Here is a 24,653-nt window from a genome sequence, read left to right on the forward strand (position 1 = left end):
TGCAGGTGCTTCCAGGTGCTCCATTGCTGAAGTGGGGGGGTCTGGCTCCTCACATAGGTGAGGCCGTGGACGGATCCTGCCTCCCACCTCGGTGTTCGAGGTTGTCCCCAGGCCGATTTGCCCTTGTTCTGGCAGGAGCAGCTCCATGGGACTTTCTGTGTGATCAGAGGCAGAAAGCAAATACAGTGACCCTGGTACAAGGCAGAGGAGAAGGGTGCGGACCCCTGCACAGCTGAAAATCCACGGACTTCTGACTTCCCGAAAACTTAATTTCTAATAGCCTACTGTTGACCAGAGCCTTACTGATAACCTAAATAGTTGATTATACATATTTTGTAAATGCATTATATACTGTATTCTTATCATTTAAACTAGAGAAAAGAAAATTCTATTAAGATCATAAGGAAGAGAATATGCATTGATAGTACTTTAGGTATATTTTTTTGAAAAAAATACATGTGTAAGTGGACCTGACAGTTCAAACCCATGTCCTTCAAGGGTCCCTATATCCAATCCCTGTTCTCACAGAGGCCCTGAGTCTCCAAGAAGACCCCCCACCCCAGACAGAGCTGTATTTAAAAAATGTAGCTTTACTGAGATGTAATTCACATGCCCTATAATGTATCCTTTTAAAGTATACAATTCAGTGGGTTTTAGTATGTTCATGGGACTCCTCAACCATCACCACAATCTAATTTGAGAACATTTTCATCACCCCAGAAAGAAACCCTGCACTCATGGCCATTCATTCCTCCCTCCCCAGCTCCTGGGCAATGTACTTTCTATGCCTATAGATTTGTGGGTTCCAGAGATCTCATATGAACAGAGATCATGCGGCACATGGCCTTTTGTGTTAAACTCAGGGTTTTTTTTGTTTTGTTTTTTAAAAAGATTTTATTTATTTATTGGACAGAGAGATCACAAGTAGGCAGAGAGGCAGGCAGAGAGAGAGGAGGAAGCAGGCTCCCCGCTGGGCAGAGAGCCCAATGTGGGGCTTGATCCCAGGACCCTGGGATCATGACCTGAGCCGAAGGCAGAGGCCCAACCCACTGAGCCACCCAGGCGCCCCATTAGACTCAGGTTTTTAAGTAGTTCATAAAATTCTTTTGAAGGCTGCTTTCCTTAACAGCACATCTCTGCCCGGGGCGGGAGTCCTGAACACGGGTGGTGGAAAAACTTAGGGTGTAGGGATAGGACCTGCATCAGCACCTGGAGGCAGGTGAGGGGGTCAGGAGAGAGGCAGCAGGAGGGGGCGTGGTCGACACTCTTCCAGAGCCCTGGGGGCTCCAGTTTCAGTTTATTTCTCAGCGATGCCTCATTTGATCCCCAGGCCTTCGGTCAAGTCTGTTATCACAAGACAGGCCGGTGTTGGCTGCGCTTTGGGGAATACAGGGGCCGGGTCTCCTGCGTGCGCTGACGTTGGACAGGGGAGAGGAGGACTGGTCACCACTCTCAGGTGGCAGCCCTTGAAGCTTTGGGCTCCCAGCCCCTCCTCTCATGGGGTCTTCATGGTACAACTGAGTCAAACGTGTGCTTTCTGTTTGTGTTTCTGTCAACGGTTTATCATGTCTCCTCTAAGTCAAACATTCTGTCCTGGGCAAAAGGGAAAAACAAACATGGCCGTTGGGGGAGTTTGTTTTCCCCACAGCCCATTCATGTGCACATGACGTGAGGGCATGGATCGGGAGGCAGAGAATGGAGAGCATCACGGGGAGCGGCCGTCTCCAGGTTCCCGGCCACAGCCTTGATGGAGGCCCCATGGAGGCCCGTTTGGAACCTCACCGCAGATGAGGGCAACAGACCTGAGGGACGGAGAGGCTAGGAAAGCCGTCAGCCTGTGCTGGGGATGGTTCCCACCTCTGCGGCACCCCCACCCCTGTCTGTCACCCCTGCTCAAGCTCACCGCGGTCCACCTCCCGCCCCGTGGAGCACTGGAGCTCTCAGCTGCTGCTCCCGCAGGCCGTGTGGAGACGGCTAATTGCTTCCCCAGCCTACATCTCTTCTTCTCAGTGTATTTGTTTGCTGGGTCTGCAGTAACAAGACCACAGACCGCGTGGCTCAAACAACGGAAATGTCTTGCCTCACGGTGCTGGAGGCTGGGAGTCAGAGATGGAGGTTTTGGTGGGCTTGGTTCCTTCTGAGGGCTGAGAGGCAGCGATCCGTTCTGGGCCTCTTGTCCCCGTGTCTCCTCACATAGTCTCCCTGCTGTGCATGTGCCTGCGTCCCAATCCCCTTTGTTTATAAGAACACCAGACAGGCTGGATTAGGACCCACCCTAACTACCTCACTGTAACTTGATTAGCTCTGCAGAGACCCTATCTCCAAAGACGATCACATTCTGAGGTTCCCGGGGGTGAGGACTCCAACGTGCCTTTATGTGGGGGCCACAGTTCATCCCGTGACACTTGGGAACAGCAGTAACAGTGAGCAGTTTACTTGAGAGGCTGTGTATACAGCTAACAGATGCATACCCTCCCCCCACCACCACCACACCCCCCAACTCCCACCACCACCACCACCCCCTACCCCCCGTGTAGCCCATGCTGCTTATTTGGGTTCAGGCCTACAAGATGTAAGCAGAATTTGGTGGGCAACCCTTGGGGACAGTTCCTTCAAAGAGCTCAGAGAGGTGGACTTCCTGCCTTCTTCCAGCTTTTTTCTTAGACTGAGGTCATGATAGCTGGGGTTCTAGCATGTATCTTGGGTCCCTCCAACCTTCAGGTTGGAAGCTGTGTTTTAAGGACAGTGGAGCTGATGCCGGAAGGAGCTGGGTTTCTGACAAGACAGTGAAGCCAACATGGCACCCATGGGCTGCCCACCTCCAGCTGTGTCAAGTGGGAGAAAATACTTAAGCCCTCCCTTGTTCATTCTAGTCTCTGTGACTAGCTGCCAAAGGTGACCCTAGTGTAAAGAGTCTCCAAGGAGCCGTGGGGTGGTGCGGGAAAGGCATGTGGTGATACTGGAGCGTGAGACATACAGGAGTGAGTGAAGGCCTCTTCTCTCATCTCTTCATACACACAGTTGCCTCACAGCATAAAAATGACCTCTCTGTTCTCTGCCCTGCCCTCTAGGTTGTAAGCTTCTAGAAGACAGGTCCATGTCTGCTTATCACTGTTTCCTCAGCGCCTCCCACAGAGTCTGCCCACAGAAGGTGTTCTGGATATGTGGGCCTGAATGGACTTTAAATCCTCTACACTTGCCAACTCTGTGGTCTTGAGTCTCAATTTGTGTGACAATAAAAATGGAGGGTATAATACCAGGGCTATTTCAAAAAGCAAAGCACAGTTAAATGTGTAGCATTTAGCACAATGCCTAGCGCACGTTGGATGCCCAGGGAAGGGAGGCCATTATCAGTATTACGATTTCCTAGAAAAAAATCTTGTTCTAGCCCCTGTGTGAGGCTCCACTTACCTTCTGACAACCAGAGTTTACTTTTCCCTAAGACCAAGTCTCCGATTTACACACATTCTGTTCAAGAGGTTCCCATCTTATTCTCTTGGCTGTCTTTGGGTCTTGAGAACCTCATTAGTACATGCGTTCCTGGGTTGCCTCCGTTCCCGGTCTGGCACAGTAAGCCTTCCAGGCTCAGCCAGCTTAGCAGCTAAGTCAGAATATAGGAAGAGTTGGGTGCTATACGTTCTGCCCAAGGGTCTTGGTGAGTGAAAAGGGTCTTCCCATGAGAAGAGTAGGGAATCCGTGGCCCAGTGTTCACGGTTCCTCATGCCCGTTTGCCATGCGATGGAACCACTTCACCACTGCCTGCCCCTGAGGCAGCCCTGTGACTTGTTTGGCTTTTAAAGGCAGTGGAAATGACACCAACAGTTTTGAGCTAAGGCCTTAAGAAGACTGACTCTCTTCTACTCGCTCTCTCAGACTCTTCTCTGAGCCCTCTTCTCCACCAGACCCTTTCCTTGGCTGCGGAGTTCAGTTCAGCAAGATTCCTGCCCAGCCAGTTTAGCAAATAGCCCTCCCCCCCCTTACCAAACCGAGTTCCCCGTATTTTTCCATCCACAGGCTCCCTCCCCCTGCCCTCTGGCTACACACCCCCAGCTCTCTGTTGGATTCCCAGTTGAGTGCCGCCGTCTCTGTCCCCTGTTACAATGGTCTTTTTTTTTTTTTTTTTTAAATCATGAATTCACAGTAATATTTCTTTTTTTTTTTTAAACGATTTTATTTATTTATTTGACAGAGAGAGAGATCACAAGCAGGCAGAGAGGCAGGCAGAGAGAGAGGAGGAAGCAGGCTTCCTGCCGAGCAGGGAGCCCGATGAGGGGCCGATCCCAGGACCCTGAGATCATGACCTGAGCTGAAGGCAGCGGCTTAACCCACTGAGCCACCCAGGCCCCCTGTTACAATGGTCTTGATGTCTCTTGCAATGGCCTTGAGTAGTTTTCCTTGCCTGTTTTACTCTGTCCAGGGCGTTTCGTGTTTCCTTTGATAGCTTCCACCCCGAGAACGAGCCCGGACTTGCCTGCTGGAAGATGAGAGACCGCGTGGAGCAGGGCTAAGTCCTCCCCGCCGGGGCCATCCCAGACCAGCCGGCGGCCCTCAGCTGATCGCGGACACCCTAAAGGAGCCCGGTGGAGATCCGCTGAGCCTGGCTTAGGCAAGCAGAACTGTGTAACTGACCCCGAGGGGCACGAGAAATCGTGAATGTCTGTTAGTCGATACCGCCGCAATTGGGGGTTTGATTTGCAGCGATATTGTGGTCACCATGGGTGACGAAGGGTACAGCGGAGAAGGAAAAGGTGAGAGAGGCAGAGCAGAAGGATGTTTGGAAAGAGCCACCGCCCTGAGCCCTATTGTGCCGTTCCCCTGGCTTTAGAGAGGGACAGCTCTCTCTCTCTTCAGCTGCCACACCCGGGACCGGGGAGGGGGAGGGGGGACCGGGCTGCTGCTGACTGTGTCTGTCCTGCAGTCACCAGGCAACAACCCAGAGGCTGGGGAAGACAGAGTCTCGGGGGCAGGGAGGGACTGGCTGGAGCTGGGGTGGCCTCAGTCTGTGCCCACTGGGGGACAATGGGGAAAACCAAGTCCTGTGTTCCACACCACTTCGAGTGAAGGCAGGGGGACCGATCTGTGAATAGCAGGCTGAAGATTTGAAATGTCAGGGTAGAACACACTGCACGCGGAGTCCCTTCTGGAATATTCTGCTCCCTGGTCTGGGCCCCACCCTGCCCTGGGCTTACTGTTCTCCCACACAGCATCTCTTGCCTCCTCAGCCATTTCTTTATTTTCATATCTTTAAAAATGTGGTGGGCGCCTGGGTGGCTCAGTGGGTTGGGCCTCTGCCTTCGGCTCAGGTCATGATCTCAGGGTCCTAGGATAGAGCCCCACATCGGGCTCTCTGCTCAGCAGGGAGCCTGCTCCCCCCGCCTCTATCTCTGCCTGCTTCTCTGCCTACTTGTGATCTCTCTCTTCTCCGTCAAATGAATAAATAAGCTCTTTAAAAAAAATTGTGGTAAAATATGTCCAACATAAAATGTACCCTTTCGACTATTTCCAGTGTCTGTTTCGGGGATTCACGGTGTTGTACGATGATCACTGCCATTTCTGGAACTTTTCATCACCCCAGACGGAAATTCCATACCCGTTAGACAGTAACTCCCGATTCCTTCTTTCTCCCAGCCCCTCGGGGACCTCGGTTCTACTTCCTGTTGCATGAATTCACCCATGCTCGGTACCTCATGGAAGTGGGGTCATAAATCTGTTCGTTTGTGTCTCTCGGCTCTTTCTTGCCAAAAGCAAGGCTTCTGTTATTAGACATCTGAAAAGCAGCCCACCAGGAATATGCCATTTCTTTACGTTTTTATCATTTATTCATTTAAGTAATCTCTACACCCACTGTGGGGCTCAAACTCTCAACCCCAGGATTAAGAGTGATAGTCTTCTGGCTGAGCCAGCCAGGAACCCATCAACACCAAACGTTTTGTTTTTAGATCTCTGAAAACATCCCATCAGGAATCTATACTTTCTTTAATACCCATTTCCCCCTCCGATGCCCCCCTGTAAGAGCTGGGCTGTATGACCGTGACCTTGGGGTATGGGTGTCCCTGTCCTCATCAGATCTCCCCACAAAACAAAACAAATCCCTCCTCCTGACCAAGCTCCTGAATAGGGGCCATGAGGACACCCACCCTGCATTTTCCTTTCCACCTCGCGAGTCCAGCCGGTCTCCTTACGCATCTGAGCTGCAGGTTTGCTCTCACTCCAGTGGGATGGGGAAGCCGAGGTGCACTGAGGGCACTATGGGCCTCAGGTTTGTCTCACCAAGCCCCAGAGGACAAGGTCCATATTCCTGGAGTGGCCCCAAGGTGTCCCACTCAGTTTTAGGTCAAAAGCTTAAAAGATAAATACTACTTTAAGAGCAGAGGCCCCCCCGCCCCCGGAGCGCCTGGGTGGCTCAGTGGGTTAAGCCTCTGCCTTCAGCTCAGGTCCTGGGATCAAGCCCTGCATCAGGCTCTCTGCTCTCCAGGGAGCCTGCGTCCCCCTCTCTCTCTGCCTGCCTCTCTGCCTACTTGTGATCTCTGTCTGTCAAATAAATAAATAAATAAATAAATAAATCCTTAAAAAAAAAAAAGAAAGAGCAGAGGCCCCTGGCTTGAGGCAAGTTGTGATCAGACCGGTCCTAAGGGGCCAGACCAGTCCAGTGGAGACCGAAGTCTGCAGGCCGACTGTTGCACAGGTGGGTGAGGTAAAGAGGATGAGGAGGGAAATGTAGAATCTTGCTAAGCCCCCCACCCCAGTAACTGCTGCCCACCCCCACTGTACTCATGCTCACACACACACACGCATGCTTGTTCACACACACACACACACACACACACACACACACCCCTCAGGGTCTCCTGTTTTTCAAGCCTGAGAGGTGAGGGCTGCTCCAGACATAAGTCAAAGGAAGTATTTTTCAGCAGACTCTGGGGGCCATCAGCAGTGGGATCAAAGATGAAACTGATAGGGATGGGGGTCTTTTTCTCTCCCTTTTTTGAGAACTTAGCACTTTCTGGTCCTTTGGCAAGTTAGGGACAGCACCCGGAGGCCAGTGGACAGGACACTGGTGGCGCTTGAGGGGGGGAGGTTGCCTTGAGAGACTGTGGGTACCCAAGGGGGCAGGGGAATTGGGGAGAGAGAACGGGAAGTGGCAGGGAAGGGGAAGGACGGTCAGCCCGTTAGTGTGTGATTCCCCCTGGGGGCTCTCAGGTTGTCTTTGATCAACTTTGCCCACAGACGGGGCACCCGACAGGAAATTCCACCCTGTCCTAGGCATGGAATTTATTTTTATCCTGTGGCAAAGCGGATTCTCCATTATCAGGAATCCCCTATGTGCCTTTCCTCTATGATCTTCCCCAGAACCCCTGGTCAGGCAAGTCGATTGCCGCCGGCGTTGAGGTCTGCAGAGCGTGCGGACGTGGTCCTGGGCAGGAGCTGGGGAACGCCTTGAATCCCTGTCCTCCTGTCTTTAAAATGGACAATGGGGCGCCTGTGTGGCTCAGTTGGTTAAATCTCTGCCTTTGGCTCAGGTCATGATCCCAGGGTCTTGGGATCGAGCCCCACATCAGGCTCTCTGCTCAGTGGGGAGCCTGCTTCCGCCTCTCCCTCTGTTCCTCCTGCTCATGCTCACACTCTCCCTTTCAAATAAATGAATAATATATTTTAAAAAATAAAATATTTTTTAAAAAATAAAATAAAATAGACAATAATCCTTCATAGGTTTGTTTTAATTATTAAATGGGGAAAAGGTGTGTGTATATATATATATATATATACACACACATATATTTATATTTACCATATGTTTATGTACATATGTCTAAGTACACATACCATGTATATGTATGTATGTACACAGGGTGCTCAGCACAGTACGGAGCACATGATAAGCAGTAACTATTACTATTATTATTATCCTTATCCATGATGGCTCTCCATAGTGGTTGGCTTTATGTGGCAGGAGATGGGAAAAAATGGAATGTGGCCATAACGGAAAGTGACTTTGACATCTCTTAGCACTTGCATATCCAGGTGCACGTGGGACACACAGGCACCCTGGAAGTCCCCATTCAGGGGTCTTCAGTGTCAGGACAGGACACATTACACTCTCCAGATGCCCATAAGCACCAGTCTCAAATGGTACTCTGTACTCAAGCAACTGGTCCTTTCTCATGTTGGTTCACTTTCCTGGATCTCCACGATGGTTCAAATGCTTTCACTCCCTCCAAACCCTTTCCCCCTTGTCTGGCCTCCCCTCTCCTAGGTAGAGGGGCCGTAGCTCTTACTGAAGGGGAAATAGAAGCTGTCAGATGAGAACTTCCCCTTCCCATCTCATCCACAGAAACCAGCTCGCAGCTCTCTCCCCTCCTTCTACAGCTGAGGGCTGCCTCCTCTCCAGCTAACATTCATCCCTCCTTCTCTGCTCACTTTGATTCTAGCTCCTCCTGCCGCCTCAGGAACCTGACCACATCTCTCTCTTGGTTATTTGACTCCTCTCTTTCAACTGGCTTTAAACACCCTCATGTCTTCCTTAACAACAACAAAACAGAAACAAGAAAACGCTGAACTTGACTTCTTTCTTCATCCTGTCGACCGGAGCTGCCTCCCCAGAACCACCAACATGGCCTCCGACAAGCCAGAGCTACTGCCTCTTGATGCCACCGGCCGTTGGGAGCACAGCAAAGAGTGGTTTTCAGAGCAAGGAAGACAAGCTTGGGATGCGTCAGGAATTGGAAGTTTGCTTTGAGGTGAGTCTTTGCATGTGGGAATCTCGGACTGGGTCACAAGCACGATACCACAGGGACAGCAGGGGAGGTATTCACAGCATCTTCAGGCACAAGCAGTAAGTGCTTTTCTCTGAAGAGTTGAAGGGTCTTTGGGGAAGTTTCTGTAGTGAACAATCACAGTATTTGCTTGGGAGGACAATCCCAAAAGAGTCAAGAAAGGCTAATGGAGAGAGTGGAATAGCCACCGGCTAACTGGGCAGTCAGTGGTGGTTTCCCTTCTCTGCCTCCGGGCTGATTGTGGGCTAGAAGGTCTTGGTTCTCAGCCTCGAGCTTCAGCTCTTGCTCTTTCCTTCCATGACTCAACCTTTCAAGAATTGAAGGTTGCCGATGCCATCTTCTCGTCTTCTCGTCTCCTTCTCGCACCTCCTCCCTCCCTCCTGACCTCAGGCACCTTCTCCAGCAGTGCCCATCCTCAGCAACCGTGGTGTCCTCTAACTGGTTGGTATTTTGCAAGCCTCATCACACACGGCCTCTCAGGGCCTGGGTCTCCTGCTCCTCGGAGCCCGTGAGACTACACGCCCCGGGAGTCCAGCTCCCTCTCTCACCACTCTTTCTTTTCTTGACAGACTCATTCTAGTCTACCCAGGTATTAAACATGATGGTCCCACAAAGCCTGGGCCTGGGGCGTCCCTCCACCCTCTAGGCCTGCTCCCGTGGCAATCCCAGGCCTTCCCGTTGCCCCCACTACCATCTCCAGCCCCACCCACCTCTGGAGCTCCACGTCTACCTGGCATCTCCACTGCCTTTCTCCAAGCCTTTGTGAGCCAAGATTTCCGTAGACGTGAAGTTAGCACTGGGACAGACAAACCCCCGAATCTCAGGGGTTCAGCATTGTAAAAGCTTACTTTTCTCCGATATGTGGGTCCAGAGCAGAGTTCCTGGTCTGCCGCTTGTCTCTCCCACACGATGAATCAAAGGCCCCGGTTCCTCCCATCGGCTGGCTCCACCACCTGCTGTAGCCTCAGAGTCCTCTGCCTTTTCCAAGCGGCTAAGGTAGGGGAGGGACGAAATGCTTTCCCTCTGCCCTCCTAGATTTAATTTTGTCTAGGAGACAAAATGACAACAGGCAGATTAATAGGAGAAAAGGATACAAATGCATTCGTTTTTTACTATTACATGCCTGGGGACATCACAGGAAAAAACAAAGTGAATACACCCCTCTCCTGCCGCCCAAGATGGTGAGAATTGAGAGCTTATATACTGTCTGATAGGGGAAGGGGAGGGGAGGTAAAGATAACCCAGGAAAGAGGAAATGATTTTTAGGAAGGACGAGGAGGGACAGACAGTGTGTGACAAATTTGTCGGGCTGTGGCGCTGGCTTCCAGTCTCCTCTCCTGCAGTGAGAGTCAATCTTCCTCATTGATGAAACTCCCCAGGAGGGTAGTCTATGGCAACCAGCCTCTAGCTCCTTTCGGAGGATCCGACTTAAGGCAGGTAAGGAGAATGCAGAGAAAGACTCCCACTGCATTTGCTGTTCTTCTAGTACCTTCAGCTCAAAATAACCAGTACGCCAAAGTGGCCCATATTGGGGTGGCGTGTCCTAAGTTCCTTCAGGAGGGAAAAGGAGAGTATAAAAGCTACATCTGAGTTTTGGAAGCTTTGGCCTGGGAAATGATATTGCTTCAACTTGTGTTTCATTGACAAAACAAACAGACAACATCAGTCACGTGGTATTATGGGTTGGATTGTTGCCTACCATCCCCCAAATAGGTATGTTCAAATCCTAATGAGAACTACCTGTGAATGTGACCTTATTTGGAAATAGAGTCTTTGTAGATGTAATCCAGTTACAATGAGATCACACTGACTTAGGATGGGTCCTAATCACATGACCCTTACAAGATGGTAGAAAGTTGGGCATGCAGATATATACAGAAGGAAGGTGACCCAGTGAAGTATGTGAGACACAGGAGAGAATGTTCCTGAAGACAGGGACAGAGATTGGAATGATCCACCTATAAATCAAACCACATCAAAGATTGCTTGCAACCATCAGAAGCTGAGAGAAAGCTGTGGAACAGATTTTCTCTCAGAGCCTCTGGAAAGACCTGACGCAGCTGCCACCTCCAATTTGGACTTCCAGCCTCCAGAACTATGAGAGAATAAATGTCTGTCAAGTCATTCACTTTGTGGTACTTTGTTACAGCAGCCACAGAAAACCAATATACTTGGCTACACCTGGTTCCAAAAAGAAACATAGTCTCACATTTTGGTGAAAACTCCATCCTACTGAAGGGTTTCTGTCACAAGATGGAAGTCTGAACTCACCCTCTTCCCTCCCACTCTTTGACCTCTTTGAGTGTTTCTTACCTTAGTGTAGACATTGCCCTCCTTGTAGGCTAGAAACTTGGGTTTGAGCATGACCTCTTCTTCTTCCTCTCCTCCCATATCCATTGCCAGGTCCTAAATATCTCTGGGGTCTACTACTTCTCTCTGTCTCCATCACCACCCACTCCCCAAGCTGACTCCCCATGTCCTGATCACTGCAGAAACCTCCTGACTGGTCTGCCCTTGCCAGTGCTTATTTCTTATTGACCTTCTCCTGAGATTCCTGCCTGAATTCAGTTTCCAAATCTCAAATCCGCCTATGTCATCATCCTATTTAAATGAGTTAAAGATGTTCTATTGTCCAGAGGATAAAGATAAGTTTCTCATGGTCAACAAGGCCCTTCATAGTCGGGTTTTGAAGGTTCATTTGCTGTGTCAATTTGACTGGGCCATAAGATGCCCAGACATTTGACCAAATGTTGCTCTAGGTGTGTTTGTGAGGGTGTTTCATTTGAATTGGTAGACTAAGGCAGATTCCCTTTTCTAATGATGCTGGATCTCATCCAATCAATTGAAGAGCTGAATTGAACAAAAAGGCTGAGTAAGAGGGAAATCCTCCTGCCTGGTAGTCTGAGCTGTTACAGACTCAAATGGAAAGATCCATTCTTCTTGGATCTTGAGCCTGGTGGCTTTCAGACTAGAGTTTACACCTTTGTCTCTCCTAGCTCTCAGGTTTTTGGGCTTGGACTAGAAACACACCATTAACTCTCCTGGGTTTCCAGCTTGTTGACTGCAGATCTGGGGACATCTCAGCCTCCGCAGTCATATAAGCCTATCCATACATCCATCTATCCATTCATCTATCCATCCATCCATCCATCCATCCATCCATCCATCCATCCTCCCTTCTTTCCTTCCTCTTGGTTCTGTTCATCTGGAGAACCCTGACTAATACACTGACCCTATCTATCTCTCTGGTCTCATCCAGAACCACACATCTGATGTTGGGGCTTTGCATGTGCTCTCCTCTTAGAAAATCTCTTCCTCTCTTCTTGCTCATTTTACTGCTATTCATTTTTCCTCTCTCGGATCAAGCATTGCTTCTTCTTCTCTAATTTCCTTGACTAAGTCAAAGCCCTCAACTAGATTCCCATTAACACATCATGAACCCCTCCACTGTAGGACTTGTCAAAGTTATACAGCCATTGACTGTCTGTCTTCTCTATAGCCTATGAGCTTCACCAAGATAGTCACCATGTCTGTAGCAACTACACCTCACTATTGTGCCCCAGCACCTAGCACAGTGCCTGGCCAAAAGAATGTGTGGATTGATTCTTGTCGCCATTTGGGGGGAATGTCTGTTTGGAACCCATGCCAGGAATGAGCAGAGCAGTGATAGACAGTTATCCCTGTCCTGGGTTGGGGAAGGGGTAAGAGACAGGTGAAGAATAGGTATCTTCCATGCAGGGGTTTCTCGGTGGGGACTTGTCACCTCCACAGCAAGGGCAGCCAGTCAGAATGGAAGCAGAAGGGAGGCCAGGAGCAAGTCAAGACAAATGCTACGCAATTGCTCCAAGGACACTAATAGATCTCAGAGCATCATTGGAAAAAGCCTTCTGAAATTACTCATTTTCTCTCTTTAAGGCTTACTATGGACAAGATTGCTGTGCCCCCCCCCAATTCATATATCGAAACCCTAAATCAACAATACAATGTTGGAGTTGGAGCCTTTGAGGCTAACTGGGTCATGAACGTGGAGCCCCCATGAGGGGATTAGTGTCCTTAGAAGAAGGAACACAATAGAGGCGCCTGGATGGTTCGGTCAATTAAGCATCCAACTCTTGATTTCAGCTCAGGTCATGGTCTCAGTGTCATGAGATCGAGTCCTCTGTCGGGCTCTATGCTGAGCACTGAGAGTGGAGCCTGCTTGAGGTTCTCCCTCTTCCTTTGTCCTTTCCCACCATCCCCTCACCTGCACAGTCTCTCTCTCTCTTTCAAAAAAACAAAAACAAAAACCCACAAGAGAACTTGCCCCTCTCTTTGCCCTCTGCCATGTGAAGGTACCATGAGAAGACAGCCATCTGCTCACCAGAAAAGAGGGCCCTCACCAGTCACCAGCTCTGCAAGTGCCTTGATCTGGGACTTCCCTGCCTCCCGAACTGAGAAAGCAACATCTGTTGTTTAAGCCGTCCAGTCTGCAGTGTTTTTGTTATAGCAGCCGAAGCAGACTAAGACAAACCTGGATTTTAATTCTTGAAAATGCCAGAAGGCATTTGCTGCCCAAAGCGACTGGTATAGTTGATGGCTCAGTAAACGATAGTGTTTCAGGTCAAAGTGGAAGTGAAGGGGTGTCTTCAGAAGAAAGATTTCTATTTCTTTCTTTCTTTCTTTAAAATATTTTGTTTATTTATTTGACAGACAGAAATCACAAGTAGGCAGAGAGGCAGGCGGGGCGGGGGGGGGGGGCGCAGGCTCCCTGCTGAGCAGAGAGCCCGATGTGGGACTCAATCCCAGGACCCTGGGATCATGACCTGAGCCGAAGGCAGAGACTTAACCCTCCCTGCCAGACCGGAGGAGGCATCCCCCACGTGCCTTCTCCCGGGAGCTACTGCTACCGGACCAGGAGTGAGAGCAACTGTGGGTCTGGCTCCACCTATAGACTTTACCGTTCATTGTCTGCCGGGCCCCTCACCACCTCCAGAGGGAAAAAGGCGGTGCCAACCCCATTTCACAGCTGAGGTCTAATGCTTGGGAAGGTCCCTGCACTGGCAGGCTCACTCGCTGGGGAGGGACAGAGAGCATCTGCCGTGTGAACTCGCCCCTCTAACATCAGAGCCTTTCTTTGAACCACTCTTGGATGTTGCAACCCAAGGTACAGCTTGTGAGGGCGGTGGTTGTGTAAATAAGGTTTAGAATCTTTACCAAAACAATAGGCTCATTATATTTCACTAGGGGAGAGAAGCCATGTGAGAGGGCTGTGCCGATACTGTAATATATGCACGCGTGTGCTCACGCACAACAAGAGGGAAACATGCTTTCCAGAGCCTTGCTACTAAGAACACGAGGAATGTAACTGGTGGTCCAGCAACACAGGCTCCCTAGAATCTCGAGTGCCCTCCTAGATGTAGCGACTCAGCATCTGCTTTTTTGCGAGCTCCCATGCGTGTTGCCTCTTGAGCAGCCCTGCCAGCATTAGCCTGGCCTCACCTGTTCCTTGCGACGACCCCGCACACTCACAGCTGCAACTCTCAAACTTCTGAATGTAAAAAAATGGCTGGGGAACTCATCGCAACTATGGAACTCATCCCAAACTCCTGTGTCTCAGTCTTGGAGTGTCTAGAATTCCCAGGCTTTTTCATTTCTAAAAGGCATGCCGGGTGATTCTGAGCCATCTGGTCCTACTAGAACACCATACTTGGACCAGCACGCATCAGATCTTTAGTTTTCCTGCAGAAAATGTGTCCTTAAGAGTAACTGGGCTCAGCAAAAGTCTAGATCTTGTCTTAATTGGAATTGAGAGAACGGTTTCAGTTTGGGAAAGTCTGCATAATAAATACCCAGTTTTCCTCCTCCTCTGCCTCTCCATTCGTGCCTGATTCCTATTCAGTTCTCAGCAGCTGGGACTCATGCTTTGATTTAGAACTGGAGTGGAGACTTCCTGAGAGTCATTTTGATTATTCTGCAAAAAATAAAAAGCTTGCGCTGTCTCTTTCGGGATGGTTTTTAGATCACACGGGGAGACGAAATTGCTGTGGCACGTGGGCACTGGGAATCCTGCAGAGCGAAAAAGCGGTCTCAAAAGTGAGACCTCAGGGACTCCAGTGACCAGACACCTCCAGAAAATCCCGACCGCCGAAGGGCGATTGGGAATTCAGGGGACTTCCCAAACTTGGGATGGCCAGAGGTCTCGGTGAAATTGACATTGTGGGATGCTTGATGTGCTGAGGGAGGTTCTCTGTGTTCAGGGGCTGTGAGGGGGTGTGTGTGCGCTAAGTGCTGAGGAAGCCTGGAAAGGAAGAGGGGGACCCTGTGACAGGTCTGGAAGCAGGAGGCCCTTTGCTGGCGCAGAAGGACGGGCGGCAGGCAGCCAAGGACCAGTTTTGAGGCTCGGATGGGGCAGGAGATCCCAGATGTGAAGCAGAGGTGCAGCTAGACAGGAAGGAGGAAATGCAGGCTATGGGTTGACTGCAGGGGGTGGGACAGCCTGGAGGGGTTGTGACAAAGGGAAGAGGAAAGCAAGCCTGCCTGCCTTCCCTCCCTCCTTCTGTTTCTGCCCTGCCCCTCTTTTCAGTATATGGGCTGCCCAGAAAGCAAACCCTTCCCGAGAGCAGGAGATTAGGGGCTGGAGGTGGGCTGGGGGAGAAGGAACACAGAATAATCTAGGAGCTCAGGAGACCCACCTGGTTGCTGGCAGCAGTGCTGGGTAGAGGGCAGGAAGCCTACCCTCCACAGAGCCTGTTTGGATTTGGGTCTGACGTGTGTGTGGAAACCGAGTGGATGTGTGAACCACCTTGGCTTGGGGGCATGTCATGTCCACTCTGAGGGTTATGGGCTGGACTGTGTGCCCCCTAACGTCCCGTGTGGAAGCCCTAACCCTCAGGGTCGGAAAGCAACCTTGTTTGGAGATGGGGCCTTTAAAGAGGCAGGGAGGGTCAACGAGGCTCATGTGGGAGAGAATGCATCCATCTGCTGTCCTTACAAGAGGGGGGTTCACACCCACAGAGAGAGGTCAGGGATGCGCAGGCGCAGAGGAACGGAAGAGGCAGCAGGAGAGACCCCAGGGGAAGCCAAGCCTGCCGACACCTCCACCTGGGGCTTCCAGCCTCCAGAACTGTGAGAAACTGAGTGTCTGTTGTTAAGGTTTGGGGAGCTGGGGCTGCGCTGGGGTTCACCTGCGACATTCGGTGTGTCCTGGGGTGGTCTGCTGGGCAGTGGGGGGGGGGCTGCAGAGAGGGAGGAGTAGGGGAGAGAGCCAAGGCTGAGAACCCAGCCCCTCCTCCCGCCAGGAGCACTGGCTGCTGAGCAGTTTCCTAGGTGGGGCCGGGGTTCTTCAGGTGAGCGGTGAGCGGCCCCACAGTGTTTGCACCTGGGCTCTCCTGTAGACACGGGGCTGAGGGCTGGTGGCGCATGCACCCTGTGACTTGTGAGGCTCTGTGCTAATGCAGCTGGGGGGCTGGGTGGCGGAGGTCCCCACTCTCTAGGCCGTTTGTCACAACACCCTTCCCCAGAGTGGGGGTTGTTGCCAGGGCTCAGTAAGGGCCCAGGCTAGCAGGCCAGGCAGCCTGGCCCATGCTGGCTGCTCGAAGCTTCCTGGTCCTGCACCTGGGAAACCTCTGGGAGGGAGGAGGTAGGGGGAGAGAAGCCGCCTGGCAGGGTGACCCCTGTGAGGACCCGAGTCCAGGTGAGTTCGGCCGGAGCCATGGTACTCCCCTCTTGTGGTGGGGAGGGTGTGGGGGAAGCCGACAGGAGGGCCTCATGGTTTCCCCTGGATCCTGCATTCAGCACTTGGGGGTCCTTTGGACTAAAGGCAGCAGGGAGGCCTCCAGGGCCATTCACAGGCCCCCAGGTGCAGGAGCTGCCTCCTCCCTGCGGCCATCATCGGGTCTCCAAGCTGCAGCCCTGTGGACCCAGCCACGGGGATGGGAGGGAGTGTCGCCTCCCGGGGGGGTGAGAGTTCCTGGGGGGATGGGTACTGTGAGTAAATGCAATACCACTGCCTCCCCCTGGAAAGGTGGAACCCTCAGGGCTCGCTCCTGGCCGACAGCAGGTGTGACTGTGCCCTGTGACCCAGGTGGGGCAGACAGGATGGCAGACTCAGTGCCCCCACCCCCGCACCCACTCCCCTGACGCTGGCACCTGCCTCACATCACCATGTGCCAGTGGAGGATTTCTGGGTCATGAGAAAATGACAGCAAATGCTGTGTGTGTGTGTGTGTGTGTGTGTGTGTGTGTGTGTGTGTATAACCTTATCTGTGAGTGTGACTTGGTCCATGTGTCTGTCTATGTGCGTGTATCTGAGTGTGTGGAGGCAGAGGGAGCCTCCGGTCCCAGCAGAGGACCCATCTGGTCTGGCTGGCAGGAGAAGGGGGCTTAGCCGCTGACCTTGGGTGGGTGAACAGGTGCCCAGGCTGGGCCCCTGGGCCCAGACCATCCCCAGAGGGCTGTGGTCTGTGTCTCCCCTCCAGAGTGAGATGGCTGAGGCACTCCCTCAGGCACTCCGTGAGAGCATGGGGGCTGCTGCTTCATTGTTAGCCATGTGGCCCCCGCTGCTCATCAGCGCAGCTGTCCTAGGGCTCGGGGCCACAGCTTCTCACCAGCTGCCTGGCCCCTTGGGGCTCCTGGAGTTGTACTCTAAAAACTTAGGGTGTCCTGCCTGGGCTGGAGTCCCTTGTGGCATGAACAGCAGCATTGTCCCATCAGGCCCGAGGAGTACGTTCGGGAGGTGGACAGAGTGCTCCCCAGCTCACCCCAGGGCACCCTCGTAGGACTAGGGACTGGAAGGCCTGGAACACAGGATTTAAAAAAAAAAAAAATTGATTTAGAGAGAGTCGTTCCGGCAGATGCCATCAGGCTCCCTCGAGGACCCACTGGAATTTTTTTTTTTTGGTCAACTTTTAAGATTGTTCAAAACCGGGCACCTTCAGCTCAGTTCATGATTCCAGGATCCTGGGATCGAGCCCCAAATCAGGCTCTCTGCTCCGTGGAGAGCCTGCTTTCTCCTCTCTCTCTGCCTGCCTCTCTGCCTACTTGAGATCTCTGTCAAATAAATAAATAAAATCTTAAAAAAAAAGATTGTTCAAAACCCCTCAGTGGGGAATGACCAAGAACTTTACCGTCCCAAAGGAATGCCCATGTGGTGGGGAGGGGGTCTGGATACCACCAGCACCTTGAGGAGGGCTGTTTTTAGGGTCAGATTCACTTTTTTTTTTTTTTTTTTTTAATGGTGTGTGATCCTCTTGACTGTTCTCACTCATTCTTGATGGTTTTAAGGGACAATTTCCACTGTTTCCAGAATGATTTGGAAATCTAGAATGCTTGTTTTCCCACTTGCTCACGCTTGATGAAACTTCGTGTTCCCATCTGCCAGGTGGGGGAGCTGGCTGGGGGTCACACTTGCAATGGGGGGGGCAATTAAAGCTGAGTTCGGCAAGGAAATAATTTTTGGAGGTGTGGACAGGTTAAGGGACCAAGGAGGCCAAGAGCCCTCAGGGTCCCTTGGGTGGGGGGGGCGGGGGTTGAGCTGTGGCACCACAGAGCTGGACATCTTTGTCCTCCTGCTCTTATTCACCCTTGGCAGAGCCGAAGCGGCAGCTGGAGGGTAAGGGAGCTGGGGTGGTGCGGTCCATGGGGTCAGAGCTGAGCAAGATCTGAGTGGAGACCTGATAGATCGTTCACCTGATGGGGTGTTTGCTCTGTGATGATGGCTAATTAGACTTGACCCACATTTATCTGAATTCTGTGCACTCCGTATGCTGCTGAGTGCTTGAGAATATGGGGGTGCAGACTGTTCCTGCCCTCCTGAGTTTAGAGGGCGAGAGTAGTAGTTAATGACCGTGAAACTGTCTCTGGGCCCACCTGACAAGCCCTGTATTCTGCAAGTGACATTAGGGGGCTGAGGCGTGAAGTCTCAAGCAGCTCCTATTCCCTAAGCCCTTCTCTGGACTCCTCTGCAATCTGGCCCTTCCTGCCAGCCGACTGCCTGTCGGACGTATACTTGGCCTCATCGTAGTGGAAAGTGTGTGTTTGCTGGTTGCATATTTAAAGATTTTTATTTATTTATTTGACAGAGATCACAGGTAGACAGAGAGGCAGGCAGAGAGAGAGGAGGAAGCAGGCTCCCTGCTGAGCAGAGAGCCCCATGCAAGACTCGATCCCCGGACCCTGGGATCATGACCCGAGCTGAAGGCAGAGGCTCCAACCCACTGAGCCACCCAGGTGCACCTGCTGGTCGCATATTGATGGAGGGCCAGCAGCCAGGGAACATGCCAAGTCGTGAATAACAGGGAATTTGTGATCCTCTTAACACAGTGGAAAACCCATACGTGAGCAATGAGAGGCTGATGGGTCGATATTGATGGCCACCAATGCTGGCGTGTTTCCCACGTGAACTTCCACTTAGTTGCAAAACCCTTAGCAGGAGCATGCTGTCCAAAAAGCTGATGTTCTCCCAGGGCCTGGAGGTGTGTCTTACAACTGCTGTGATGGTTGCCCGTATCCCAGAGGATAAAGCTCTGAAACTTACAGCTCCAGGTCCCTTCTTCCTCCTACCTGGAAAAGGCCGGTGGCCGCTGTGTGGGTGGGGAGAGGGCCCCAGCGAACCTGAGGGGCCATCCAGGCCAGCAAGTCAAGGGGGACAGCTGAGGTCAGCCTAGCTCTGGCCTTCCATGTTCCTAGCTTCTTAGCTTCTCTGTGGTGACCCAGAGTGAGGCAAGAGGCCTGGCTGGGCTTTGGAATCAGACCTGGATTTGAATCCTGCCTTTTCTACTTCGTAACTATGAGCTCTTGGGAAAGTACCTTTTCAGAGCCTGTTTCTTCTGCTGTGAAATGAGAGCATAATCCGTAATTTGATGGTTTAGGGGTTGCATAAGAACATGGGCTTGGCGTGCCTTGCCACAGGTGTGGCGTGTGATATCTACTTGGCACGTGTGACATCATCCCCACTCTAACCTCTCCAGCCAGCAACATCCAAGGGCTTATCTGCCTATCACAGGTCGTGTCTCTGGCTTCTTACCAAGCTGTCCAGCTGCCCTGGGAAGGTGTCCCTGATTTCAACCTGCCAATCTCTTTGGTCTTCACTTCCAGGACCAAAAGATGGCTCAAACTTGGCCTGCTTTGTCATCCGCGTGCCAGGCTGACTCAAGAGCGCCAATTACCAGCCAGCTGCCTTGGACTCCTCCTCACCAGGACCATCTGGAGAATCTGGCCTGCCCTGGCACTTCCCTTTCGAGCTTCTCTGCCTTTAGAGCTCCCTCTGGAGATCAGCATCATGGTACCTGGGAAAGGTGCCTTCTACCCACCCCAGGTGGTCCCTCCTCAAGCTCTGGGAGCCCCTCCCTCAGGGACAGACCCTTGGGGTCCCTGTTGTCACTCACAGAGCCCAAGGTAAGACCTATTTAAAAATGGTAGGTGGACCCCAGTAGAAACACAAAATGGGAGGTTTGCTCATCTGTGAGGTTCAAGGTCGTAAGTGTACAGCCCTGACCCCCTACTGTTGCAATTCTCCGATACCTGGGACGCAGGCCTCTTCTGAACAGTGTCCCTAGTCAACCCTGGATGAGGCCAGGTACCGTGGGCCAGCTCAGATTTACAATATGTGAGCTGTAGGTCTGTCTGGTTTAAAACTTTCTGGCCGTGTGCATCCCGAAATTGTTAGTGGCGGGGGCTATATAATCTGATGTCAAAACTACCTTCCAGGGGTGCCTGGGTGGCTCAGTGGGTTAAAGCCTCTGCCTTCGGCTCAGGTCACGATCCCAGGGTCCTTGGATTGAGCCCCACGTTGTGCTTTCTGCACAGCAGGGAGCCTGCTTCCCCCTCTTTCTCTCTCTCTGCCTGCCTCTCTGCCTACTTCTGATCTCTGTCAAATAAATAAAAAAAAAAAAACCAAAAAAACAAAAAAACAAAACCTACCTTCCAGTGAAGGTTTTTTGTTGTTGTTGTTGTTTCTTGGGTTTTTTTGGTTTTAAAAACCATCTAGAGTCTTTGCATTTCTATTTTAGACAACTCTGGGTGCTTTTTTTTTTTTTTTAGCCAAAAACTTTATTTCTCGTGCTTATTCAGAGGAACAATGCCTCTGAGATGTTGATGTACACAAATCTTCGTGAAGTGTTAGGATACGGATCCTGCATTCATAGCAAGCCCCCAGTGTTGCTCAGACCACACTTGGAGTAGCAGGATGGTGGTGAGAAACGGCAGAGGCCAGCGCCATTTCTTATGGAGACTCTCATGGAGACTCGCTGGGCGTGGCCAGCCCTGTGTCTGCGGACTTTCTGGATATCTATTCAGAAGTCTGAGTGGCCTTTTATGGGGTGGGGTCTCTGAGTAAGGCATCACATCCTGCTGGGAGCTCCTTTGGCAGTAACAAGACCATTCCTGTCATCAATTATTTTCTTCTTTTATAGCTTTTCACCTCAGTTGTGCCTCACCGGTGCCCTTCTGGAAGCTGTCTTCTAAGTTGGTGTTAAGTTGTGACTCAGGACTTAAGTCTTCATTTTCTCCCTTCCCAGGCCACCAGCACTCTCCTGCCTGGCCCTGCTGTGACCTGACCAGGGCTATTCTTAACCACATGGTCCTTAGAGATTCCCCCCACCCAGAGGAACTCCGGCCACCCCCCCTCAACACCCCCTTTCTTTGAAGGACTTTCCGTATCAAGGACCGATTAACAGGTAACAAACCTACAGGGCTCAAATGTTCTCCAGCAGATGGCTAGGGGGGCAAGGCAGCCTCAGGCTCTGATCTTATGGAGGCAGCCAGAGGCAGGGGCTGGGGGGAGAGGCCACTGCTCAGGCCTGAACCGGAAATGTCTGAGAGTTCGTTCTTTGGCAGCAGGGGCTGTAAACAGTTTTATTCTAGCTGTTGGGGAAATAAAGACAGGACAGAGTAACAAGGAGGACGGAAGGCTCTCCAGTGTTGCCTGCTCCCCCATTGGCAGGGCAGGGCCTGTGGTAGAGTAGTTTCTGTGCAGTAAGGGACCACCCCAAAATGGGCCAGGTGGGTGGAGACCAGAGAAACCATAGACAGGGAGTTTTTAAGTTAAAAACAAGGAAAACCCACACAAAGAACATGAATAGCCTTGCATTTCATGATTCCTGTGTCCACTGAGGTCTACCCCAGGGAGATGGAGGGAAAGTAGTGACCTCTGCTGTCACTGGGCTGGGCCAGGCTCAGGCCCCTGGGGCAGCTACTCTTGGGCGCGGGAGGAACAGACCCTCCCCGGGCAGGGCTGCTGCCACTTCCCCTCCAGGTAACTGTGGGAGCCGTTCTGCCCAGTTGGTATCCGTCTCTTATTGAAGAATCAAGGCTGATTAGAGGAGAGAAGCCCAGTCTGGGAGAATGACCCAGTTAGTGTGGTCCTGTGGGACGTGCAGTTAGACAGTAGGCAGGGCTTCCTTCCAGACTTGTGTGCAAGGGGAGAGCTGAAGAAACCGGTCTGAGGAAGCAGGGCTGGTAAGGGGCTGAAATTGCCCCCTGTGGTGGAGGGTGAAAGGGTAAAATCTCAAGGTCTTCTAGAACAGTCTGCCAAGTGGCCTCCTCCTCTCCACATAGGCTCAGGCTCCTTGACTCCTTGTCAAAAGCCCAGATTGCCCGGGATGCAGGGCAACTGGGAGGGCTCTGGTGGTGACCTTCATCCCCTACCCTCAGTCTCCTCCTCCTTTACCTTGAGAAAGCTCATGTCAAGGACAAGCTAAGAAGCCTCCTGACAAAATCTTCCACTCCTAGACCCCTCCCCACAGGCCAAAATAGAGTTTAAAATTAAGTCTTAAAAAAAAAAAAAATGGACCAACAACTCCCCAAGTTCATACAGACCCCAATACAACTAACCTGATTTTCAGACCCAGGAAGGACCCTGGTGGCATGGGTTACCCACTAGACGTCCCCCTAAACTTGGCAGGACATTCAAGGCAGATGGATGGTGGAGAGCTCTGTGGGCAATTTCTAGATGCCAGTGGCCTTGCTCCTCAGAAATGCTTTCATCTGCCAGGTACTCACCAGGGAGCTGAGCAGGCTGGAACCTGGGGTGGCTCATCAAATGCAGAAAATGACAGATACCAAGAGAGGAAGGTCAAGGGCATGTTTAGTTCAGGTGATAAGGATGCTCCGAACACTTCATGATTTGTTCCCAGTTTGCCTCAACACCAGGCAGGTGCCCCTTAACTAGGAGTTGATTTTTAGAGATTGTGTTCACCATGGTCCCTGACAAAATCACAGTCTTAGAATCGAATCCAGCCAAGGAAAGTCACTGGCTTTAGTATCAAAAGTACAATATTTAGTACCAAATTCAATTCAATCTAGAGCTCTGGAGGAGGAGGATTCTGTTCTCTCCCCAGCGGTTTCTTAAATTCCGCCATCCTGTGTGCCCATCAGCTTCAGTCCAGCTCTGCTAAGCAAAGCTGTGTGTGCTCGGCCTCCCGGGAGCCCCTTCACCGCGGGTGGGGGGTGGGGGTGGGAGGGATAGTGGTGGCTCTGAATCAGTGTGCAAGTGGGGATGGCAGATGAAGTAGGCACACAGTCCAAGGGGTGACCGAGACCACACAGGTGTCTACACATACACATACATGTATATAGAAACAAAATATTTTAATTTTCTTTTCACAGGGCCCCAGGCCGCCTCCTATCAGGTGAGCTCCAGCAGGGTGTCTTGGGGCCACGTGCCTCGGGACAGGTCGTGGAGGCCGGTGGGGGCGAGTTCCAGCCACAGCTCTGCGGACAGCTGTCCGGGCATTGAGCAGTCCCTGCCTCCTCGGGTGACAGAGCTGCGGCTCCAGATGCCACATGTCCCGGCTGTCAGGCGCCTCCGAACACCTAGTGGGTGGCTGACACCTACTGCGGAGTTTGAGAAAACCTGTGATACGGAGCGAGCACAGTCAATGTGCCTATGACGCACTCTAACGTAGAGTACAGGAATACACACCACGGAGCGCAGCCCCGGCCGCTCCACAGCCAGGAGGTGCCAAGGGCCAACGTCAGCGTGTGCGGGTGCGGGAAGGCACAGGGCGCCACCCGCCACGCCGTTCCCTGTGACCGGCACCGAGAACTTGTCCTTTGTCCCGTTGATGGTAGGAGCGGTAACAGAAACTATGGCATTTTCTAAGAGCAGAGGATGTCATGACCCAGAGATTACTTAGAACTAATGACTGAAGGTCAGGCTGCTCTCTGGCAGGCGGGACTGGCTTTGTGGTCCGAGGATGGCTGGCGGGGAATCTCTCAGACACTCACGTTCTCACCCAGGAGTGGGGGGAGCACAGGATAGGACGGGAGTGCACTTCCAAGAGTGGACATGAAAACAGATTGGCACACTCTTTTGATTCAGCGAGAGTATCTTTTAAAAGCTCTCCCCCAGCTGCTTCAAATTCTCTTCCCCACTCTGTTCTAGAACTCTGCCCTCCTGAGTTGGATCAGGTCTGCAGGGGAGGCCCTGAACCATGCTTTCGAGGTTTGGATGGGCCCGGGGAAGAACCCCAAGGTGGGGACAGTGGGGAACTCTTACCAGGGGAAAGCCAAAAGGCCTTCTGCCACCTTCTGCACAGGTCTCCCCTCCCCTACTGTGTAATAAACCACTCCCGGCTCATCCTGGCTAGCCAGACCAGGACTCCCTAAAGTCTCCAGTACTGCTTCTACCCAAAAACGTGTTGAGAAGAAAAAAGGTTGGTATGTCGAGTTCTGTTTTTGCATTTCCAGTAGTAAGTGCTGTTCCATGGGCTCAGAGGAAGTGGTCTCTACCCCTCCTAGGGGCCTGTGCTAGGAGCTCTGGATCAGGCGTCTGTAATGGGGCATGACTTCGTGCTCCGGCAGGTGGAGAGCAAACTCCAAGGCCACTAACACTGGGAATTCAAAGGCAATCAGTTCTCGTCTATTCAGCCGGAACTTCTCTTCCAGTTTCTGCAACAGAAT

General features: G+C 51.8%; 1 protein-coding gene and 2 long non-coding RNA genes across 6 annotated transcripts in view; 1 reads left to right on the top strand and 2 right to left on the bottom strand.

The window, feature by feature from the left end:
* LOC309847899 lies at nucleotides 1-9,816 on the bottom strand. 2 transcript variants are annotated; one of them, XR_014302708.1, is made up of 3 exons: nucleotides 9,623-9,816; nucleotides 5,591-5,767; nucleotides 1-155 (listed from the first exon to the last, which is right to left on the bottom strand). It is a non-coding gene; the product is annotated as an uncharacterized lncRNA (long non-coding RNA). The 2 variants fall into 2 exon arrangements; XR_014302709.1 differs by lacking the exon at nucleotides 1-155 and adding an exon at nucleotides 953-1,593.
* Nucleotides 8,242-23,608, top strand: LOC309847897. Its single transcript, XR_014302706.1, has 3 exons — nucleotides 8,242-8,738; nucleotides 19,848-20,147; nucleotides 21,269-23,608. It is a non-coding gene; the product is annotated as an uncharacterized lncRNA (long non-coding RNA).
* CABLES1 (Cdk5 and Abl enzyme substrate 1) overlaps nucleotides 23,321-24,653 on the bottom strand; it is a 109,356-nt gene continuing 108,023 nt past the window's right edge. For all 3 annotated transcript variants that reach the window (XM_082698760.1, XM_082698759.1, XM_082698761.1), the window contains one exon: nucleotides 23,321-24,641. In XM_082698760.1, the coding sequence (XP_082554886.1) occupies nucleotides 24,501-24,641 (141 nt within the window). In that variant the 3' untranslated portion in view covers nucleotides 23,321-24,500. The remainder of the gene's footprint in view (nucleotides 24,642-24,653) is intronic.

Source organism: Mustela nivalis, assembly GCF_964662115.1.
Source record: "Mustela nivalis genome assembly, chromosome: 14".
Lineage (NCBI taxonomy): Eukaryota > Metazoa > Chordata > Mammalia > Carnivora > Mustelidae > Mustela > Mustela nivalis.